Here is a 24,018-nt window from a genome sequence, read left to right on the forward strand (position 1 = left end):
CCTCGTTTTTTAATAACAGACCCAAGGAAATTCTGGCGATACATTTCTCCCAAGAAGGAACAGCTAGATAAAATAATTGTTGACGGAGTAGACGTAACTGCGGGGAAAGAAATGTCCACCGCCTTTAACCAGTACTTTTCCAGTGTGTTTTCGCAAGACAACGGTGTCGAACCGAGCTCGCCAGATTTTCAGTTTTCACAGTCACTGCCTGATATTGCCGTCTCTGAGGAAGGAGTGTTCGCTTCTCTGCTCAGTCTAGATACTAAAAAAAGTTCTGGTCCCGACGATATACCGAATGAATTTTTAATGAGATACGCGGAATGGTGTTCTAAATATTTATACTGTTTATTCGAAAAATCGCTGCGAGAAGGTTCAGTGCCAGATGATTGGAAATGTGCAAGAGTCGTTCCCATCCACAAATCGGGGAGCACCGATGACACTACTAATTATAGACCAATTTCTTTGCTCTGCACGGTCAACAAACTGCTTGAGCATATAGTACATAATCATATTTCTTCTTTTCTCGAAACAACCAACGTTATTTGTTCTGAACAACATGGATTCAGGCGTAAGCTCTCTACGACTACGCAACTTACGGAAACGGTTCATTATTTTTCGGAAATTATTAACAAAAGGGGGAAACGGATGTAATATTTTTAGATTTTTCGAAGGCCTTCGACCGTGTGTCACACCCCAAACTTCTTGTAAAACTATCTAAATTATTACCAAATGGCAAAGTGCTTCGGTGGATTAAAGACTACCTATGCAATAGGAAACAGCTTGTTGAGGTAAAGAAGGAACGATCATCATTACTGCCGGTGCATTCAGGTGTTCCCCATGGATCCGTGTTAGGCCCTCTCCTTTTCCTCGTTTATATAAACGACGTAGTAAAAGATAACATAAACATAAATTTTCGCCTATTTGCCGACGATCTGGTTATATTTTCTGAAATTAAAAATGGCGCAGATCAATCTAATCTCAATTCGAGCCTGAAAAAAATCAGTGACTGGTGCCAGACATGGCAAATGCAGTTAAACCTTGAAAAATGTGTTTCGATGACAATAACGCGTAAAAAGTCTCCGTTGGTCTTTTCATACAGTTTAAATAACTCTGCTCTGCAACAAGTTTCTTCATTCAAATATCTTGGAGTCACTATATCTTCTGATCTCAGATGGAATGCCCACATTGACTCGCTGTGTCAGAAGGCGATGTTCAAACTGTGGTATCTGAAACGTAACTTAAGACACTCTACAACTGCAACAAAATTAATAGCCTACAAATCTCTCATCAGGCCACTTTTAGAATATGCTGACATTATTTGGGATCCACACACATTATCGAACATAAATAAACTCGAAAGAATACAAAAGAGGGCACTAAGATTTATTTACAACAAATACAAAAGATTAGATTCTGTGAGTGCCCTATACAGCATAGCCGGTATCCAGCCCCTCCAAACGCGTAGGAAAATTAACAGACTCACTTTCCTATACACACTGATAAACGATGGGTTTAGAATAGACAGGTCACGCTATGTCACTCTAAAATCTGCGAGAAGCACACGTAGCTACCATGCCTTATCACTTACAGACTATCAATGCCATACCGACTGCTTCAAGTTTTCTTTTTTTCCTAAAACCATTACTGAATGGAATGAGCTGCCTTTTGACATCGTAAACACGACTTCCATCCAATCATTTAAAGCCTCGCTCTTTTCATTATTTAAATAACCTCGAGGCTACTTATTGCTTATTGTTTTGATTTTGTTGTGACTGCTGTCTGTTAGCCAATTTTTCAATGCACTGCTCCTGAAATAGTTTGGCAGCTATATATCTCGAACTAAGTTGTGTTGGTCGTTTGTGCATATAACATCGTTCAATGTCTTGTTCGCTTTCTAGCGGAAATGCTAAAATGTACATGGCAAAGTGTAATGATGCTCACTGTTTCGTTTCATTGTTGTGCAGTATTTCGGTTATCGGTTTCACGGTTTCTGCTCTTTAATATGTTCGTTGCACTGGCCTTGTCCCATATTGTACGTTTCAGTCATTGTTTAGAAGCCCGTCCTACAACGCCCTCCTTGAGAAGGCAGTAGTATCTGTAAATAAATAAATAAATAAAAAAGTCCTGCTCTGTCACGAGGCGATACAGCTGGTTCTGCCGCCTCCCAGCAGCCAGCCCTCGTACATTTAGGGTCGCAATTCGCAGTAACCTATCTAGAGACACGATGGTAGAATGGTTCAGACGGAGCACTCGGTGCTTACCCCCTCAGTTTTACGAGGCGCAGTGTTCCATGCCCGCAGGCGTTCCGGCCGCCGTCTTGTCACCGCGTGGAAGCGACGACGACCGCCCTTGACTGGCGACTCGCATCTTCTTTCCCCTTCCGCCGACAACTTTTAACTCCTTTTCAAGCTGACTAAGCCGACGCTCCTGCGATGCCTCAAGGCTGGCATCACAGCGACGCTTCCATCTCCGAGTTGCTGTTGACATCGTCGCACACAGGAACATCCACTCCGGAGGCATTGACCTCTTTGATGCCCGACTCCGGCGTGGCCGACTGTTGCGCCTCCGGCTGCTCCGGCCTCGAAGTCACCGCCACCGGCTGCAGGTCAGCACCGCTCGTCACAGCGGTGGTGGTGGCGGCCCCTTCCTGCGCCTCTCTCGGCTCGGATTGAGCCGTTGCAGGCGCCGCTGCGCCCTCCGCCTCGTCCTCGTCCATAACGAGTTCGCTGTGGTCTCCGTCCGTGCCCCGCCCAACAGCACCGGCGTACGAGCGTGTGCAGTCGGCCGACACATGTCCAAATGCGCGGCACTCGGAGCACTTAGGTACCCGGCAGTCTCGCCGAATATGCCCCTTGGTGCGGCATCGTAGACACATCGGAGCCCGGCCGGGAACCACCACCAGAACCGCGCCACTGCCAAGGCGCAGCTGGTGTGGAAGACGGTCCAGCGAGACGCCCTCGTGCAGCACCAGCCGGACGAGCCGCGTCGTAGACTCCACGCCTTCGAAGTCGGCGACCCTCCACTTCTCTCGCGTCACCTCTTTCACTTCGCCGTACTCCCCGAAGGCTCGTCGTATCGTGTCGTTGGTCACGTCGAACGCCACCCAATGCAACTTAACCCGCACTTCTTGCCTTGTCGGATTGACGACGAGGCGCGACTTCTCCTTGACAAGGAACTGCCCGACGTCGAGCAGCTTCTTCTTCGCTTCGTCCGGCCGCATATCGAGGAGCCAGACATGCGACATCTGGTATGCCCCGATTCCGGTCACCTCCCCGATCACGCCGATGTCTTTCAGCGGCTTCCGAAAATCTTCAAGCCTGTAGGGTCTTCCGGAGATGTCGCAGTGCAGAATAACTGCACGCTTCATCGCCTCGCCGGCTGGCAATGGAGGAAGGACGATACGATAGTCGTTTGAACCAGAAGATGCCGAGTCACCGCGACCCTCGACGGCCGCTATCGCTGCTCGCACGGAGCCCATTCTGCGTCCGCTCCTATCGGCAGCCAGAAACGGAATGCTAGCCCACTCAAACACCGACCCGTTTTTTTCGTTTTTTTTTTTTTTTTTTATTGTTGTAGCTACCGTTTTTTTTTTTATTATTTTATTGTCGGCCAACGATTTCCCTAATTTCCTATACATTCCCCCGGGGTACGTAACTCAGTGATTTTTTTTTCAGTTTCAGAATTGTAGAGTATGCCTCATACTTATAATACAAAATACAGTTTCTTATTCAACGCACTCTACATACAAATAGGGGCGACAGGTGATCGTTAAAATTATAATGATTCTGAGTCATTTATATACACTCCGTGCGACGCGACTGACGCGCCGCCGCGCGGCCGTTACCGAAGGTAGGCAGTGAGAACCCCAAACAAAACGAAATCGAAACCACGCCACGTACAGAGCGCGACACTGTTAGCGCGCACAAGCGGTCGCCAGTTTTCTGTGTTTTTCTCTTGAAACGGAACGGTTTCATCAAAGAGGTCTGTTATAGAAAGAGCTCATTTAGGGCTCTAATATGAGGGGTAAAATTGTGTGCCCACTAATACTATTTCCTAATGACATGCGAGAAAGCGCCGATGTCGTGTTCGCGCTAACAGTGTCGCGATGTGTACGTTGGTACGCATTGAAGTCGGAGCGGTGCGGTTGCGCTGGGTTCACAGCATGAAGTGCTGCCGGTGCTGCGTCGTTAAGTACTTCATTAGTTGTGCGTCGTATCTCGTGGGGACAAAGTTTCAGTTTTTCAACTCGCCGATGTTTTGTAGGAGAGCGACAACGATGGACCCGTGCCGTACTACGCGAGGAATTTAGTCTCCCGATCATATCTGCCACTGTGTCGGCTCGGCTGACATATTCTACACTGCACCTTTGCGCTCTGCGTTTGTTTTCGTACCAGTGACGCCTACATGTGTTAGCGCCGATGGGACGAACTGAAATGCCATCCCACACTCACGGGTATGCAGCGCCAATTTCGTTGCAGGAATGCCCCCCGAAGAAGTTTCGTCCCCATCGTACGTGTCAATTATATTTCCGGACAAGTATGGCACGCGATCTGTACTTCATGTATAAAGATTCGAACGGTGAAAAAAAAAAAAAGTGACAAATATGAAAATAAGGAAAACTGCAATGAAACTCGGAATCACTGGAGAATCGACGATTGAGTATGGAAGTTTATGTGGTGTGCTTTCTTTTTTGATCAGCCTCCTTTTGGATGTGGAAACGCTGACACCCCGAGTTCTGTAGACAACAATTTTTTGTTCTCGGCTTTAGAGCCACCTATAACAAAGTTGTTATAACTGGAAGTACCGTCCACTGCTCTCTTCCTACCTTTAAAGTGTACGCCGCCCACGATGAGTGGTATTCTCTTGACAGCCTTTTCATGGTCAAAACCGGTTCCCATTTAGTTACGCCGCCCAAACTTAATTTCCACTTGGTTTCGCTATGCCACCTCTTTTTGGTATAATAAGTGTTGTGTCAAGTTACGGTAATGTCAAAGTACCTGTGTGCCGAAAATCAGCACCTCGCGCAACAGGTTATTACACAACAGCTGACCGCAAAAGCCTTTGACGGCCAAACCGTGTGTTGGAAAACAACTTTGTTTTCTCGGCTTTAGAACCACCTTTGTAACGTTGTTTCAACTGGTAGTACAGTCCACTAGTCCCTCCCTACCTGTAAAGTCTCCACCTCCCACGAAGAGTGGTATTCTCTTGACAGCCCTTTCATGGTCAAAACCGGTTACCATTGAGTTACGCCGTTCAAACCAAATTTCCACCTGGTTTCCCTATGCCACCTCTTTTTGGTATAGTAAGTGCTGTATCATGTTACGGTCAAGTCCAAGCACCTGTGTGCCCAAATCTGCAATTCGCACAGCCAGGTTATGACACAACATTTTATGTCCAATATTGGATATCCCGTACAGCTTTATTTTTTTATTCCTTAGAAACATAACTTTCACACCTGCTGTCTTAAAGGCCGACGTACAACATCGTTTTTCTGCAAGGAAGATAATCCTGTTAGCGCTCCCCCCTCCTAAGCTGCGAGGGGAGCGAAGTTGGGACAAGCTTAAAAGTGGAGAGGATATAGAAAAGGAGAGGAGGGCAAAAATGAAAAGCGCGAAGTGTACGTCGGCCTTTAATGAAACTTGGCACACTTCGTGCACAAACTTGGTGAACATCTCACTCGCGTCCAAATATCATCGTTCCAGCAGTCTCATTTACAGCGACGAGCGAAACAAATTTCCCACTCAGAGAAATTATGGTGGTGGCCGTCTTGCTTTTCGGAAAATTGTTCCAACCCCTTTTTCGGCCGCAACTAGAGAAATTACCCCTAGTAACGACTCAAACTCAATATATAAGTGGAGAACAGCTAGATGCCCTTGCTCAGGTCTACCCCAGCACTCATGGAACGTCACCCTAAACGTATCGGCTTAAAGAGCAAAAGTTTTGTCCGTACGCACTTCCGCCGCCACAGTTTGGCATGCGAAAAGGCGCCGTAGGCTGCTCAACGCTCCTCACTGTGGAACGCCAGCTCCTCCGCTAGCGGCGCTACGGACGTTTTTTAAAGCGCCCCCTATAGTTCCCGCACGGAGCCTATACGCATTTGCGACCTAGCTGCTAAGCGAGAACATAGAGCATATAGACGCTTTCACTTTTTTTTTTAATTTCATAATTCCGCATTCAGGAGAAAGTTACTTACACACGATGGGGTCAAAAGCGATGGACGTGTGACCAAGAACGATCCACAAAAGGCTGAAGAAGCGCAGTCCGTGCAGAAAACGGTAGTTGTAAGACTCGGCCGTCTTGTCTTCGCTGACCGCAAGAAGTGCGCGAGTGTTTGCAGGAATTGAGAACGCTGTGATGTACTTCATCAGTCTGCCTGCGGTCGAGGAGAAAGGGGTGCGATGCTTTATATGCCGATGCGATTATTTTTGTTTTGTTCCAGGGTGACCTATTTTAGGAGCCTAGAGGCTCACGTGGGCATCCCATTGCATTGACACCAAATGAATTTACGGGCTGAATTTCATAAAAGGAAGAGGACGATACTGCAGCAGTGGTGCGCAATGCCGACGTGCAAGACCCGTGCGCAAGACCCTGCCACCTTTTAAGCACTCGGCTTCATCTTCCGAGCACATCTATGTTATTCGTGACTGCCGCTCATCTTCGCAACAAGATACAATCAGGATTTCAATCATTAGTTTATCATTTCTTTTATTGCTGCTGAGGTTAAAGCTCCAAAGAGCAGATGTTCCCCTTTCCGATATTACACTGATATGCCCTTTTTTTTATATAAGCCGCTATTTCAGTCGAAAGGAAATAAGTTGTACAGCAAATATCGTCAATTTCTTTCCGTGGCCAAATATTTTACAACTCTTTGATTTAAGCAGGTTGACCTACCGTCAAATGAAAATTGGTAGATCGAGAGATCTTTATACTCGTTAACAACCATATTAACTAGCATCTTGTGAACCAGTAAACATTTGTTTAAATACTCTTGTATTTCTGACATTCCTGCTTGTGGATGTACTTTTGATTTTAAACCATTTTATCAGAAACAAAACAAACATGACTCTAGAAAAATTTAGTAACCCGGCTAACCGTCATATGTATATCGGTCTTCAGATACATATGTTCTATTTGGAACAGAAGGCACCTTATGTCCATGCTCGAGCAATGAAACAACAAGCACTCGAGATGGAAATATTTCAAACTACTCTTTTTTCCAGACCCGTAAAGAGGTGATGAATATGAACTCACTTCTTCGTGCTGGCTTGGTTTGCAGTTTTTCACTTCGTGTAAGCCGGACGTCAACGATAGAGCTCATGACTGATATCAGAATTATCACTCCAAGGAAAATCCTAGAAGAACATTAATAGCTCATTAGTCCTAATGCACTTGGTATCGCTATTTACAACTGACATCATTATTGGTTTAATCAGTTGACAAATATGAGTTCAGATGAGGACATATTTCCAAAATAATAAGTATAGAGATTCGTATTTTCACTGCTACACACCTGAACAAACGCGACGTTTCGCGAAAATATATTAAAAAACACCACATTGAATACTTTTTTAAACACATTACTTAATGTGTTTTAAAACAAACAATTCACAATAGACTGCCTCATTTTTAACATTTTCGTAAAACCTCGAGTTTGTTGATGTATGTAGCACTGTAAAACGTATATGTTTAAAGAATATTTTGTGAATGTGGAAGATTAAAAACTGATATGTTTGGTGCATAAAATAAGAATTTTGTTAAAAATATATTAACTTTAGGAGTTTTGTTTCATAGTATGCCAACTATAGTATATTTATAGATTACTGTCAGTCTATAAGTGCGGCCCATTCCGTAACGCGTCTATAACACAGTTAGAGGGCCACCCATACTTTTGTTCTGGACACCAAATTACTTTAACATTATTTTATTATAGAAGAACACGGACACAATAGAGTTTTGAATAAAGGAAAATACTATGCAAAATATAACTACCCGTGTAAATAACACATCAGTTCGTAAAATATTATTATCCTCCCTTATTAAGCAACACTTCAATGCTTATAGCCTAAACTCCACTCTAAAAAAAAGTTTACATGGAACTGATTATAACTTCTCTAATGGCCCGTTCAGACACTTGCAACTGAGTACGACCGAGAGGGACGAGACCTGTTGAAACCCCTTAAAACCTCTTAGGACTAGGGATGCCGCGAACTTTTTTCGAACCGAATTTTCGATGATCGAATCAAGCGGTACGAAAGGTTCGAAAGATTCGAATTTTTTATATTGTAAAATTTGAAGGAAATCAATTTTTCGAACTTGATAAACTAAGGAGTTCGACGCTGTTCGAACCGTAGAACGTATTACGCAAAAAAATTCGATCCTTTTCGAACTTTCGAGCTTATCGCGCTGCAAAATTCGACGCGTGTCAAACTTCCGAACTTGACTGACAAAAAAATTTGATGATTTTCGAACTTTCAAACTTCTTCCACTAAAAAAAGATTTTCGAACTGTCGAATTTCCTATGCTAACTAATTCGATAATCTTCGAACTATCAAACTTATTTATCAAAAGAATTCGAAAAGTGTCGAAATTTCGAATCCTGAAAAGTCAGAAGTTCGACGAAATTCGACTTTTAGGGTAAAAGTTCGACGTTCGTCGAACTTCGAAAGACCGGCGGACGGTAATATTTGAATTCAATAAGTGAGGTAGATTCGTAATTTATGTTCTCGAACTTTTACATACGGTGCTGCGTTCCCTACGAAAGACAATGCCGTTTATTTCAATGTTCTGGTATGCTTAGTTTTAAATAAATAAATTCCCGAAGGGGCGAGGAAGGACGACGGGTTTTCGACGATCATCGTTTGTGCCAGATTTGAAGCGCGCTGTAGCCGAAGGTATTTATGGTAGAGATGTTAATCTTTTTAAGAATGATATATGTATAGCCTAGGTAAGTTTCGTCTTAAGATGTGATTATTGCTATTCAAGGTGAGTTTGGAAGAAATGTCCAAACATGTATCTACATGCAGTTATGCCCTAAACTTGGTATTTATTTTCGTCTAAGTTGTTCAAGGTATCGCATTTAAATTAACACCACAGACAGTACATATCATTGCCATCTGCAGAATCCAAAATAATGTATTTATTGTGTTTTCACACTAAGGAGTAAATTAACTCATGTGAGAAGATTTATTAGGTTGTTCAAGATTGCACGTCATTAAAAGAAAACTTTTTTTTTTGCTTCACGTGTCTGGGACGTGTTTCTTTTAGCCTGTGCACATTTTGGTAGGAGACACCTGTTTCGAAGTTCTGAACCTCTGAATATGCAAGAATACAACACTTCCGGCGAATTCTTGGTAGTTTTTTTTTTCTCCAGCTTTATATCCCCGCATTTAATCATGTTTTTTTTTTTTTTTTTTTTATTGCACAGGTAACCGAAGGAAAAAATTCATCAATGTGACCCTGTTTGGCAGTCAATGTTTTCTAGTGGACCGCTGACTGTGCCTGACTGTATGTCAAGCATGTCTGATTGGCCAACAAGTTACTCTGACCGACAGTCAAACTCCAGTCAGACTCCACTTTTCGGCTTTCTGATGGTTTCCTGGTGGCAGTCGGCCGCCGCGAAATGCCATCAAGATGTCTTGGTGGCGATTCTGATTGTACATCGATTGCCTCTGACTATACGTCAAAAAGCTTTGACGTGCGGACAGACGTACGGTCAAAGGACGTAAAGTTTGTTCGGATACCACTATTTCGTCAAATCTATGAATACGAAAAATAATCTATGCACAAGAAAACGATTTCGGGACGTGAGCCCATAAAACCGCTGATGTTAGAGATATGACACGCAGCCGATTGACAACCTTGATCAGAAGCCCGAAGAAACGCCTCTATGGGCTTCGCCCGTAGAGGCTTCGCCGAGCTTTCATGAACGATCGCTCTCGACTCGTTTTGTTTGCCCGCTTGCTCCAACCTGTCGATCCTGCCCGGGCTCTAGAATGTCTTATGTTTTAGTAGAAGTTCTACTCGACAAGACCCAGCCTGTTGTGAGTTCCGACGATGTAAGGGACTTTAGCGGTGTAGTTGAAAACGACAAGGTGTACCAGGTCTACTGGGCCGGAGACGCGCGAACAAAAGGATCGTTCTACGACGCGAAAGTACTCTACATGGCAGGTGAGTAGAACTGGCGAGTGATGTACGAGCGCTTTGCATAACATGCTGGAGGCTTGACTGCATTTGCAGCCGAAGCATCTAGTATAAAAGGAATGGTCAAATCGAGTTTTCAAAACGAAGGCATAGCACAGGACAATAAAGAAAAATAAAGGCATAGGACAGGGGTTAAGGTGTCCGATTTGTACGCAAGTGGTCGCGGGTTCGATCCGCGGTGGTCCTGCTTTTTTTTTCTTTCTTTTTCTCGAACATTTTGTTTTATCGAGGCATTTGGCGATATTTATGAGTGCGTATAGCTTTACTCTTATATAAATGCTGCCCTTGTTGATGAAATTACCTTGGCAGTGGCTGTCACACGTCATCTGATGGACCATCAGATGACGTCTGATGGTCCATCACGTTCCACCAAGGCTGCTGACTGGCAGTCAATGTCCCAAATTACGTATTTTGATGCAATTTTCAATAGGGTATTTAGGTTGAAAAGACATAGCTTTGAGCTTCCGAACCACTAAGCATGTGTCAAGTACTGCCTTCTGACAACGAGTTCCTGGCAATGACCATCTACGCGACATTTTATGCAGTGAAGAGCGAAAGTTGCTATACATATGCATAAATAATTTCAGATTAAAATAAGCTCGACCACGCCCTCGACCTAGAGTTGTGTCGGCTTCCGTGCTTTTTGCGAGGCGATTCCTCCGTCCCAGAAAATAAACCTCCAGGACAATTACAAACTTAACTTACTATATGCCTGCGTCACTCGGGCGGCGTTCGATCGGATTACTACCAGCGTGCAAGGAGTGGGGAGGCAGTTTGCCAGGTTGCTTCAACGTTTTTCTGAGCCTCAACTTCCTGCTCGTCCCTGGCCGTTTCGAACTGGATGAGTATCATAAAACAGTGTGTTCGTGTGATCACTACTGCGTGATGCAGGTTAAATCCTCCCCCCCCCCCCTCGGGCTGGCGGTCACATTTACTGATCTATGGTCACACGTCACTCTGCACTGGCAGATATTCCAACACATCCGGGACACGTCGTCTCATTTAATTGCCTGACCAACTTCGCAGAATCTGGATATCACACCCTAACTTTTCTAAACTTGATTTCGTGAAAACCAGTGAGTCGTGAAAACGTTATTTGAAACTGAAACTTTGGGGGAAGTTGAAAACCGGACTTTGTACTTGAACACTTGGACTTGAAAGGAATTCAAAAATCTGCGAAGTTTTTACTTTGAATTTAGCGTTAAAAGAGAATCGAAACTTTCGAACTTTTCGACCTTTATGCAGAAAGAAATTCAAAATCTTTGAATTGTTCGAACTTTATGTCTCTAAAAATTCGAAGCGTTCGAAGTTTGCGAATTTTATTTCCAAAGAATATCGAAATCCTCGAATTTTTCGAACTTCAGATCTCAAGAAATTCAAATTTCTCGAATATCTCGAATTTCAAGCTAGGAAAGTTCGAAATCTTCGAATTTATCGAACCTTAATTATAAAAATATTCAAAATATTCGAACCCGAAAGTTTAGAAACCGTGCAAGCTTTGAACTTTTCGATTTCGAAACTCCACTGTGATCGAAAGTTGCAGATTTCTTTCGAATTCGAACCTCGGTCGGTACGAAAATATCGAAATTTTTTTAAATCGAACCTGAGTTTGCTTCGCGAATTTTGAAACCCTTCGAAATCGAACCTATAGGGTGGTTCGCGACATCCTTACTTAGGACGATAGATCACACTGGCACGCTGGTGCCATCCATGCGGTGAGCCTGGAACTGCGTTTCACAAGAGCGAAGGCTTTGCGAGATTGGCGAGGTCAAATGTGCGTAATACCTATGAGAAAGGCTCGTTTATGAGGTTAACAAAAGTTTGATGAGCAAGAAAGAAAGGATAATGCGCGAGAGAAACAGAAATTATGCCGGACCGCCAAGTTTACACCGCTACCCAATCGATGGCACCAGTGTGTCCTCTCGTCGCAAGAGATATTAAGTTCCAAGGCACTCGGCCTTAAGAGGTCGCAAGTGTGTGAACGGGCCTAAAGAGTCTGTGTTTTCCACACAGTTTTCTAAAGTCCTACTTTCCCTTCCGAAGGGCCAATCGTCGGTGTCGCCCAAGGCTTACTGCACAAATGGGTCACGTTTTTTTCTCTTTCCTCTCGCCGAACGAGAGGGAAAAAATCGCAAACAGAAACAACAGGAGGCGTTGTCTTAATCCCATCGGTATCCGGCCGGCGAAGCGATGCTGGAAGCGGCGGCAAGCAGGCGCGACGCCAAGGTCACGCGTTACGCCGAATGCACGAGACGGTCAAAACGTTGGACGCACACGAACACCCAAACGCGTGAGGTCGTCGGAGCACAGCCGAACGTAGTGAGGCTTTTTAAATCGCCACATCTGGAGAGATATTTATGAACCGGTCTTGGTATCTGTCTAATGTTCATGTCCTTCCTTTATCAACCTTAACATCAAACATATACTTTTAACGTTTTTACAATAAAACCACGAATTCGTCCAAATACACAAACAAAACTTGTACTACAGTGTGAAAATTATAACGTTCCTTTCCGCTCAGCATATCGATCGCATCGACACATTGCATATAATAGCAAACAGGTCCAAGGAAGGCCACATCTTGTCTCTGCGTGTTGAATCCACTCGCTGGCTTTATACCGTGCGGATTGATAACACGTGTTGCGCGTGCACTTTTTCGAAAATTGAACGACGAAAACGTGTTTGTAGGGCAGTGAGTGTTGTCTATCGGAAAATAATGTTCTACGTGGAAACCAACAAAGCACAGAATCAATTAAAAATGCCTACCGAATAATTAGTGAATTTCTAAAATCAAGAGTAGAAGTCTCTTTGTCTTGAGATTACTTTTATACAGTTTCTGGTGGATGTATGTTCTGGTACCTTGTTTAATGCATAGAATCGGCAGACTATTGCACTACAATTTCTGAAAAAAATATATGGTTTTGCTTTCGGCGTTTTTAAATCACCATATCTTATACACTTTCTATCAACTGCATTATCGCTGCCGTTGATTGGGTGCGCTAGTGCGTACCTCGTGTAAAGTCCTAATGTTATTGTATTCATGCAAATCCAAACGCCCTCTACATTTATCTAATAATTAAGCCTTCCCCTTTGACATCATACTGAAGGCAAGAAATTAAAAAAAACAGCAGTCTTACACTATACCCAGCTGCGCATTCGTCCACGAAACAGGTAAGCTTGTGACGCAGTTCTTCACGGTTATTTTAGTGGGACCTGTGATCACTGCAAAGAAGACAAGGCACAATAAACATGACGGTCAGTCCTCACTGTCCCGGACTTCACCGACCACAGAGTGTGCATCTTTTAATCAAACACTCATTAACGAGGGTGGGCAAATATTCCGCGGATGACAAAATATTCACGCAAGCTACTACCAACATCGTGGCGTTTTGTGATGAATTCTAGAAAGGACAATGTGACGGATACCTTTTGGATTTGCCTTCTCCATCCTTCTGCTCAAGCCACGACACAGCTGAGTGGTGCAGGTAAAGGCATATCTTTCTTTGCACTTAACCTGTATCACCTATTAGTATGTTGATTCATAGGTGGTTAGTAAGATCAATATGAACAACATATTTTCTAACCTGCTGTAGTCTCAGCACGCAAACATTGCAAGTGCAACCTTGGGTTTTCAATTTGTGTGCGAGCACGCCGAACATCGCACAGTTTAACGGCGTGTACACTTCACATTTTTCACTACTAAGCCATATGGACACAGCAAATACAACACGTTGAGATGCGATGCTCTCAGTGACCGGCAAGCTTTGACTAACACGAAGCCTCCCCACACATAAAATAGCCCATAATATATCCCGTGGCAATTAATTCATATGGCTGATATCAGTTACGTGAGCTGCAGGTCAATTACGTGCATTTTTTACCTCGACCACCCATTGTACGGTTTCCTTCTGTTTTTACTAGAAAATGTACAGTCGCACAATTTTATAGAATGACATTTTGACAATATTTTTCTAGAGTTAATTTTTATACCAACATGCGAAAGATTATTCGTTTTATTTGTTGGGCTGGCCTGCTTTATTGTTAACGCGGTACATGCACCAAAGTGTTTTGGCCACATCACGCTTAGTTTCAATTTTTATTTACTTAACAGTTCGCGTTCAGAGCGTAGTTGATTCTTGTATATACAACTTGATGTTTTCTTTATAGTGAAAGATATAGAGGAGGAATACATGATGATTGAAAACCTGAGACTGCGGTTTGAAAACAGAAAATGTGGAGTAGAAAGAAAAAGGGACAGACAACGTTTCAAACTCAGCTAAAAACTTGATTGCCTTTACGTCTACTGCTAATGGGAGGTAAGTCAAAAAACTTTCTTCGGCTGTAAAGATCTTGTTTGGGGTGAACGTAAAAGGGGAGGAGGCTGCTTCGCAGTTGTTTGCATTGTTGGGTTCGGGATCGTAATGGGCGGCATTGTTAGCGGCTGTGTGTGAATCATGGTTCAGTCCACGGGAATGGGGGTAAGTTAGAGACGGTCTTTTCGTGTTTCCAAGTGCTGGTGTTCCATTGTCCGCGTCGAAGTCCTTCCGGGTGCGGTGGTGACGACCTTGTGTTTCTGTTTGTATGACTTTTTTTTACGTATTGGTTGCGGTTTGTTGAATTGTCATTCCGGAGTATTGTGTGTAGTTCACTGATCAACCGTTGTGGTGGTGGTGACCTTCGACGTCCGGGGGAGTTGTATGTAAGACGTAGAGGAAATAAAGTTTTAGCTGATTTTGAGACGTTGTCTGTCCCTTTTTCTTTCTACTTCACGTTTTTCTGTTTTCAAACCACACTCTCAGGTTTTCAATGATCATGTATAACTTACACCAGCTCGCCTGCACTTTAACCGTTTTTTGAGAGGAGGAAGTTGTTTTTACCGCTATAAAGCAAAAGCCGATAAAAAAGTATAATAAAGTGTTTTTTTTTTTTTTAATGAGAGTGTTTTGTTAGATTTAGAGTTTTGCGAGAGTTGTATTTTTTGAAGATATTTTTATAAGGACCAGGACATTCTTCTTCAGCCTACCCCATGTATTCAAGTTCCACTACGCGTAGTGAAGCTATCACTTTTGACGTCTAGAACCTCGCAGAAATAGTTCGCACTCTAACGTATTCAGACTAAGACGGGATGTCGCTTTTTTTATCGCAATATCATCTGAGAGTAGGCTCTGTAATTCCAAAAAATACTTTATTTCATCGACTCTTGACACTTCTGAGCATTTTTAGTGAATCAAGCAGTAAACGATTTAATATTAGAAAATATATTGTATTCATACTTTACTGGCTTGTACTCTAGTTAACAAAAGTTAAGTCGCCCTGTTTTCTTTACCAAAACTGCATACCATGTTAGTTCCCTCGAATATTTGTGGGTGTGACACTCTTAAATTGGGTTCATGTTTTATTGACAAAACCAGACTAAAATTACCTGTAAGAGTTGTTGCTAACACCGCCTTTCTAGTAAATATAAAATTTAACATTAAATTTTGCCAAAAAGTATTGGGCACCAGAAAACTTGCTCATGCGCATTAAACGTTAAATGTATAACTTTCCTCCTGCCAAAAGTTCCACTCTTTTTCACTCCCTCCCTCTTATATCACAATAAAAACACTTTAACAAAATGCACACGGACCTTACACGAGACTAACAACGCAACTAAAATGTACTTGTGTCTCCATTGTCATAAAGAACTCGGACAGACGACCATTAGCATTTGTGAAAAAATTTTGGCATGTGACGAGGCTGAACGAAACAATTCATCAAAATAAGGTTTAAAATTTACTATTGTATTCGTATGAACATCACTCAAAGTGACATAACGCAGAATTTCAATATTTGTAGGTGATGCACTTCCTGCATCGTTATTCGCTTTACTATTCCTTTTGGCTCTGCGACGTTTATGAGGCAAAGTTGACAGCGAGTCATTTCTGTAAGGGAGTGATATTGCCGCGCGCGCAGCTGGCCAAGTAGGCAGCGCGCGCGTGGCCTAACGGTTATCGCGCTTGCTTTCCACGCTGAAAGCCAGCGTTTGATTCCTGGCCGCGGAGGCACATTTTTGTTGACTCTGTAAAGTAATGTTCTGGTAAATTCGAGAACCATCTTGCTTGTTCGAGGTCGGAATGTTCTACACGCCGAACCTTCTACGCCGATTATTCCAGAAGCCAACACGTGTACATAAGGGGCTCCGCGTGGCGATCTGCATTCGGTCTCGCCCCAGCGTTCGACTCTGCAGTCACGCCGACTTCGACGCTCTGTTATTACCTTTTGTACCCTTTTATTTTTGGCACAAGTTCGCAGCATTAAACGTTTATTTCTTCTTGTTTATTTATTGTTTTTGGTCACCACCCGTGACAATATTCAGTTTGAGGCAAAACACAATTTTATTCTGTTGATACAGATGTATTTTGCCCACGTAAAGTACAATCTTGCGCCTCTCGGCTAGAAGTTAAAAAAATTAAGGACGTTTACAATTTTCTGCAACGCCGAATTCGAGCGCTGCTCATGAGGAGGAGGGAGGGAGGATACGGAGGTTAGGGTACGCCCCTCTTCCTTCTCCGCTAAATTTAGCGGAGAAATTTTTTCGTTAAATTTAGCCGGAAGATTTTACCCTCGTGATAACACATGTGGCGTCACGAGGGTAAACTTCGCGGGAATATTTTTTTGTAAAATTTAGAGGAAAAATTCTGCTGCTAAATTTAGCGGGAATATTGGCAACGTTAGATGCGCGTGATGTCACGTGAGGGTAACCCTCGTGACCCTCGTGGGGTAACCCTCGTGACCCTCTTGAGGGTAACCCTGGTGACCCTCGTGAGGGTAACCCTCGTAACCCTTGATAGGGTAAACCTCATGACCCTCGCGAGGGTAAACCTCGTGACGTCACACGTTACGTCACCTATGAGGTCATTATGGGAAACGCCTGATCATGCAACGCGCGGTTACGCCGAAATCGACGGCGACGCCGCTCAAGCCGGGAACGGGCGCTAAGAGCTGCGCTCTAAAAAAAGAAAGAAACGGGCGCGCATATTTGGGGGAATCAAACACTCACACGAGTCTGCCAGAGCTTGCATGTCTTTTCTGTCGCAATCCGAAATTGCGCAGATTCCCAGCCGAATTCCCGGAACCCTTTCGTCCTTCTGAATATCCAGGATCACGGGAGTCTGGACAGGAGTGTGTTAATAAAGTGCACGGTTGCTGTCTGGGTAAGGTCACCATATTCAACAACAGTTTTCGATACCCTAGTTATACGGGCTCATTTAAAAGCAGCCAAGTGTGACTTAGGTCAGACTTAACTGTGGTTAAGTGTGTCTGGTGAGCATCCGAAACCACAGCTACACCTAAGTACGATTAGTAGCTACTGCCAACTATACACTAGTTAAGTGGGCACCCATAACCGTAGTTACATCTTATCTCAGTCGCACTTAACTGCGATTAAGTGTGCCCATATACGTGAGGTATTAGTGCTCCGCGAGGAAATTAAACCGGACATAGTATCTTCACTCTTCTTTTTTTTCAATTTAGGTAAGGTAGTGAAATGGTTGATTGGCGTCAAAGCTACAAATTTCCAGCACTTTTTATGTTTTATGACACTACTTAGATTCTAGTAAAAAGCAGAGTTCCCTGTTTGTGATCAATATGTTGGCTCTGCAAAAACACTGTACATTGCGCTTTACGCTTGTCGTAATTGACTCCACCTCGTCAACTATTTCTTATCCACATTAAACATAAGCCTAACAGGGGTACATTGTATGATCAAAGAAAAATTAATTTAATTGAGAATGAAATAATGCCAGTCCTTGGAATTTAGAAATATATTTTTGATTGCATCACGAGTAGAAAGTGTGTTTCAAAACACAACACAGTGAACTTGAAGGCAGCTCTTCTTGACTCGTTTTCAGTTTACGCTCACCCCCGGGCCCCTTATTATTTATACGCGAGGTTCTCTAAATAGGTATGAAATGCATAGAAGTTATATTTAAAAAATGTACGCATCTACCGCTATAAATTTATGACTAACCTACTGAAGCACCTTGCCTCTACTGAGGTGGTTCCGATCAAATAACATCCGTGCTAGTGAAGCTACAGCGTGCAGGCACGCTCGCAACGCATTCGATTGCACAGTGACGAAATTAAACGATACAAAGAGCGCGTGAACATTACAAGACTTACCCGTTCGTGGGACATGAGAAAAGCCGGCAGCATGGCGTCAATGAAGGAGGTATCGTTGATCATCCTTATGTAGATGTTGCAGTACTGGCCTCTGATTTTGTCGTTGCCGAATTCATCTTTCACGATGGTTTCGAGGCACTCGTCGTAGGCGCCAATATCCGCCCACGTTCCCTGGAACAGCCCGGTAGGATACTTGCCACTGGCGTCGATTACTGCAAACCAAAAATACAATATAAAAAGGATTTTGCCAAAACACCTCCAATAATTGCTCTGTCAGGTACACAAGCCGAGAAGGTTCACGCTCCTCGTCTCCCGTAATATTTCTAGTCGGAAACGTGCGTATGACACCAGACTGAATGTTGAACTTATTTCTGTATTATGACCTCTACATCTAATAACAAGAAAAAAGACACGTACGTGTTAGTGCAGGAAGAAACTGCATACCGACAAGCATACAGATAGCTGACCAAAAGAACAGTGACTAAAATTCAATATACAATGGTAGTTTCGTTAGTTAGAAAAGAATCATTTGCATAACGAAAATATAAATGCACCTTTTGTATTGATCATATGCTAAACTTCTCCGGAAATATTAAAATTGGAAATATTTATGCTAGAGTTACGAATAATCGAGTCCCTTTAATTAAACAAACAAATAGGCATCTGAAATTTTTTAGGGCATCAACATACCGCACTGCGAGGTATTATTAGGGATGCGTATAGTTTGCTGATAACTAGATATGCACATTTTAAGTTAATATTGAAGTGAAAAAACCACGGATACCAAACTAGAAACACTGGTGTCTGCGTATTTTCGTGAATATTATTTGTACCTCTTTTTGTAATGTTTGTAACTCTTGGACTTTGAGGTGTAATTATCATTCTCCTTTATTTTTCCTTTCTTAGTATTCTATTTTCCTTTTCCCAGCCTCCTCTCCTTTTCCTTGCCCTTTTATCTTTCCTCCCTTTTCCTTGTCTTTCATTGTTCCACTGACTTCTGTTTTGGGCATACCTCGGCAAACCTCACTCATAAGGGCCCTCACTCACCCTCACTCACCCTCATCTTCACAGGTGAGGTGAGGGTGAGTGAGTTTCTGAACCAGGAAAATTCGTGAGTGTGAGGGTGAGTGAGGGCCGTGAGGGCTGTGAGGGCGGTGAGGGCCGTGAGGGCTGTGAGGGCGGTGAGGGCCGTGAGGGCTGTGAGGGCGGTGAGGGCGGTGAGGGCCGTGAGGGCCGTGAGGGCCGTGAGGGCCGTGAGGGCCATGAGGGCCATGAGGGCGGTGAGGGGTATGAGGGCCATGAGTGCGTGAGGGGCGTGAGGGCGGTGAGTGGCGTGAGGGCCATGAGTGCGTGAGTGGTGTGAGGGCGGTGTGTGCGTGAGGGGTGTGAGGGCCATGAGTGCGTGAGGGCTGTGAGTGGCATGAGAGGCGTGAGGGCCGTGAGGGCGGTGAGTACATGTGGTGGTGTGAGGGCCATGAGTGCGTGAGGGCGGTGAGTGCGTGAGGCCCCCTTCAGATCGAGCATCTTTCTCAGCAATTTTGGTGGTAATGGCGGGTTGTTCTCTAGCTTTCCCTAGATCGACACGAATTGCTGAAATCGGGTCCGGCTCGAAATAAGCAAGCAACTCGGAGCAATTCGAATGCGTTTGAAGCGGCTGCATCCAATCAGGGACACAAAATTTTCACGTGATACCACGTGCCGGTGATGATGACACCGAAAGACTTGGTTCTGGTTTGAAATCGATTGTTTTTTTTGGAAATAAACTGTTTCAGAAAGGTGTATTAGTTTTCTTAACGGGATATAAATGCATAAAACACGTTTATAACGCGTAATTGCGTCTAAATAGTGCTAGAAGAATAACATTTTATGATGACGATGGCAAATTGCAGCAATTGGTTGCTGCGTGTGATCGCGGGCGGCCCGTGTTGCTGGTGTTGCGACGTAAAGTTAATGGGCGAAATTGCCCCATCTGAAGCTGGCCTGAGTGGCGTGAGGGCGGTGAGTGGCGTGAGGCGTGAGGGGTACGTGTGAGGGCCGCAGGGGCGGTGAGGCGCCTGAGGGCGGTGAGTGGCGTGAGGGCGGTGAGTTGCGTGAGGGCGGTGAGTGGCGTGAAGGCGGTGAGTGGCGTGAGGGCCGTGAGGGCGGTGAGGGCCGTGAGGGCGGTGAGGGCTATGAGTGCGTGAGGGCCGTGAGGGCGGTGAGGGCGGTGAGGGCCGTGAGGGCCTTGAGGGCCGTGAGGGCGGTGAAAGCGGTGAGGGCCGTGAGGGTGGTGAGTGGCGTGAGGGCGGTGAGTGGCGTGAGGGCCATGAGTGAGTGAGGGGCGTGAGGGCCGCGAGGGCGGTGAGGGCCATGAGGGCCGTGAGGGCGGTGAGTGCGTGAGGGCCGTGAGGTTCAGTGAGGGTGAGTGAAGGGCTGAAGGTGAGTGTGACTGTGAGGGTGAGGGTGAGTGAGGGGCTGAAGGTGAGTGTAGCTGTGAGGGTGAGGGTGAGTGAGGGGCTTAGGTGAGTGGGGCTGTGAGGGTGAGGGTGAGTGAGGGCGACCTAAAATGCCGACCTCTGGTTTTGGGCTGGCATCCTGTTTCTTCCGGTCGAAGAAGTTTGACGGAATACATTTGAAGAGGTGGTAGTTCAGAGCGGTGTGAGTGTATGTTTTGTGTGCTTGGATTTATCGAGTGTCTGTCTGCGTGTGCGCTTATACGTGCATTGACCTCTTTTAATGCGCCCAAAGAGTCCGTGTCGCGCCCGCGGGAAGGCATCTGCGCCTTTTCTCGGCCGTATTTCTTGATCTCGCGCTGAAGTAAAGGTTTGGCCCCTTAAGAGTCAAAAACCTACCCACGTTTAACGTTCCCTTTATGTGTTCTCACGTCATATGACAGGCAGGAGTTGCTCGGATCTCGAGCTCATTTGAGTCCCCCACAGTTGCATGCGACAATGATGGCACCATACAACCATGCTTTTCGTTTATCTACGCTGCAGCATAAGTCTCTTCGATGCACTTCCGTCTTCGACGTTCCGAAGATCACTACGGCTCGGCACCGTGACTGCCCGTGTTCACGTGACTCCCCGCGAGACTCCGTTCTAAAACGGAGATAAGAAACATGGTGACTTAAATCCATTGAATTTATGAAGACCGCTTCTACTGCACAAATTGTGCTTTAAAATAAGAGAAGCTTGCACGCGAAAAAAGATATAGTGAAAGGAACATCATAAATAACATGAGATCCAAGAGTGTACCAATTTTCTTGTTTTATAAAATTCCTTATTAATTTTAATGCATCAACAATGCGCATGTATAAACAAATTTGCGATTTATAATTTATAACAGAAGACTAATTGACGACAGTCGTGAAGTTACAGAAGCTGTCATGCGCCTTTTTCGCCCGTCTAGTTGCTACATTGGGAATCCCAAGTCACTAATAAAGGCGATGCACCACTTCACAAGATTTTTTGCGAATACGCAAAGTTGTCTTTAACATATTTTTAATAGGAATATGATTTAATATGCAAACAAGGTTTGTAGCACTGCGGGACATATCAATACCAATATGCTGTTTCAAAAGGCTTTCTGAAAAAAAAATTTACGCCAAGATACTTTTACGTTGAAAAACGTGTTATTGAAATATTTTCAGATGAATGATATCTTTATGCACATATGCGAATGTCAGCACTATATAGTAAAATATTTTTTTTTACAATTTCACAATGCACTTTTCTTCCGAAGAATAAATAGACTAATACAAATGCATACAAAATATATTTCTCAGTAGGCAATATTACAGAAACCAAAGCGGCACAGGAAAACACGCTGAAGTCAAACAATCTTCTGATCAAGACAATCCGCTGCCGGTCGCTAAAAAGAACAGTTGATGGCACTTTGGCAGTGGCGGCGGCTGACTGAACATCGCTTCTAAAAATCTGCGCTACCATTGCAGGCTGCCCCTGATACCACACGCAGCTGGAACACGCGGTCCTCAAGCATCTTCAACGAGTGCGATCAACCACAAGCAAAGCCAGCGCGTAAACAACTACGTGCAAGTCATCTTCGACGGAGCGTGGGAAACTGCTACTGGCCAGTTGGACTGTCACCCTAGCGACACCTAGCTACAAAGGAGGAGGCGCTACACGTTCTTTCGGCACTTTGGCAGTGGCGGCGGCTGACTGAACATCGCTTCTAAAAATCTGCGCTACCATTGCAGGTTGGTTATCGTTGCTTACACTTTTTATCCACTGTGTATTACTGTCGTCGCTGCTGCCAAGCCCTTTTTGTTGTCCGAATTTTTATTGTTGAGCCCTCTACCTTCACTGTCACCCTGCTTTTGTTGTGCGAATTTTTATTTTTGAGCATTCTTTTCGCCATGACCAAGGACATAACTAAATTGCTTGCTGAACTTAAAGATGATCTAAAAAAAGAACACAAACTGTTTCGAGAAACGTTTGAACGCGATTTCAGGACGGAATTTCGTACCGTTCAGTCGGAACTTCAGGGCATAAAGGCTAGCATGGACTTCATAAACAAGGATTATGAAGCCATGAAAGCAAAGTTGAAAGCAGCCGAGGAAGCAAACTCCGCTTTGGAAAAAAAAACTGTCGGTCTTCAAGAAAAGTATGACGTCATGCTCAAGACCGCTCGTGAAACTGAACTGAGACTCATTCAATGCGAGCAGTACTCCCGTAATCGAAACCTGGAAATAAAGGGGATTCCACGAGTTGAAAACGAGGACGTTATGAATCTAATCAGTACTATCGGCGAACTGGTGGGCGAGAACATTGCAGTTTCAGACATAGACATATGTCACCGAGTGCCAACCAGAGACCCTGGAAAGAGTAACTTGATCGTGCAGTTTCAACACAGGCACACGCGTGACCTGATTCTTGAAAAGGCAAAGAAAAAACGAATCACTACTACAGATCTTGGCTTTGATACAGCCGCGCCTGTGTTTGTGAATGAACACTTATGCCCCCCTCTTAAACGGCTACTGGGAATGACCCAGGCTAAAAAGCGAGAGTGCCAATGGCGATATGTCTGGGTTCGGAACTGCAAAATCCTGGCACGAAAATCTGATGACGCTCCCGTTGTTACTATCACTCATGAGGATGACCTTGCTAAAATATGTTAGTTGATTTCTAAAACTAGTACTTTTTTTTTTCCTTATGAACTATCACGAATTAGTTCTACCAACTGATATTGCAAGTTGTTGTGGTACAAAGGATATCGCTGTTTTTCATCTAAATACCCGCTCCGTAAAAAACAAAGTTGATGACATTGTCACTCTTTTTGAGATGTGTAAAGTTACCTTTGACGTTATAATGTTTTCTGAAACTTGGTGTCAGTCTGACCAGGATATGCTAATCTTACCAGGCTATAATAATTTTTCTCTTAATAGAAGTGAACGCAGAGGGGGTGGTGTTTCAATCATGGTAAACCGGGAGTTTCAGTGTGAAAAGCTGCTTTCGTTTACGGAAATCACGGAGAACTATGAAATTTTGAGTTTGAAGTGTGAAAATAAACTCTTTTCTGTTGTTTATCGTCCGCCTTCAACAGATTTCGGCAAATTTTTTTCTTTTTTAGACACTTATTTGGAATTTGCGTCTGCAAATAACTTATCGGTTATCATAGGAGGTGATTTTAATGTGAACATGCAAGAAAACTCGAGTCTGT

The 24,018-nt window shown here is 44.1% G+C and overlaps 1 protein-coding gene across 1 annotated transcript in view; it reads right to left on the reverse strand.

Annotated features, from left to right (window-relative positions):
- The window catches only part of LOC115327759 (nose resistant to fluoxetine protein 6), an 86,361-nt gene that overhangs the window by 51,059 nt on the left and 11,284 nt on the right, over nt 1–24,018 (reverse strand). Inside the window, exons 2-6 of the mRNA XM_029988789.4 lie at nt 18,361–18,572; nt 17,240–17,351; nt 13,338–13,422; nt 7,252–7,352; nt 6,194–6,373 (exon numbers count right to left, since the gene is read on the reverse strand). Of these exons, the coding sequence (XP_029844649.3) occupies nt 6,194–6,373; nt 7,252–7,352; nt 13,338–13,422; nt 17,240–17,351; nt 18,361–18,572 (690 nt within the window). The remainder of the gene's footprint in view (nt 1–6,193; nt 6,374–7,251; nt 7,353–13,337; nt 13,423–17,239; nt 17,352–18,360; nt 18,573–24,018) is intronic.

This window comes from Ixodes scapularis, unplaced genomic scaffold, assembly GCF_016920785.2.
Source record: "Ixodes scapularis isolate PalLabHiFi unplaced genomic scaffold, ASM1692078v2 PGA_scaffold3__209_contigs__length_174095766, whole genome shotgun sequence".
NCBI lineage: Eukaryota > Metazoa > Arthropoda > Arachnida > Ixodida > Ixodidae > Ixodes > Ixodes scapularis.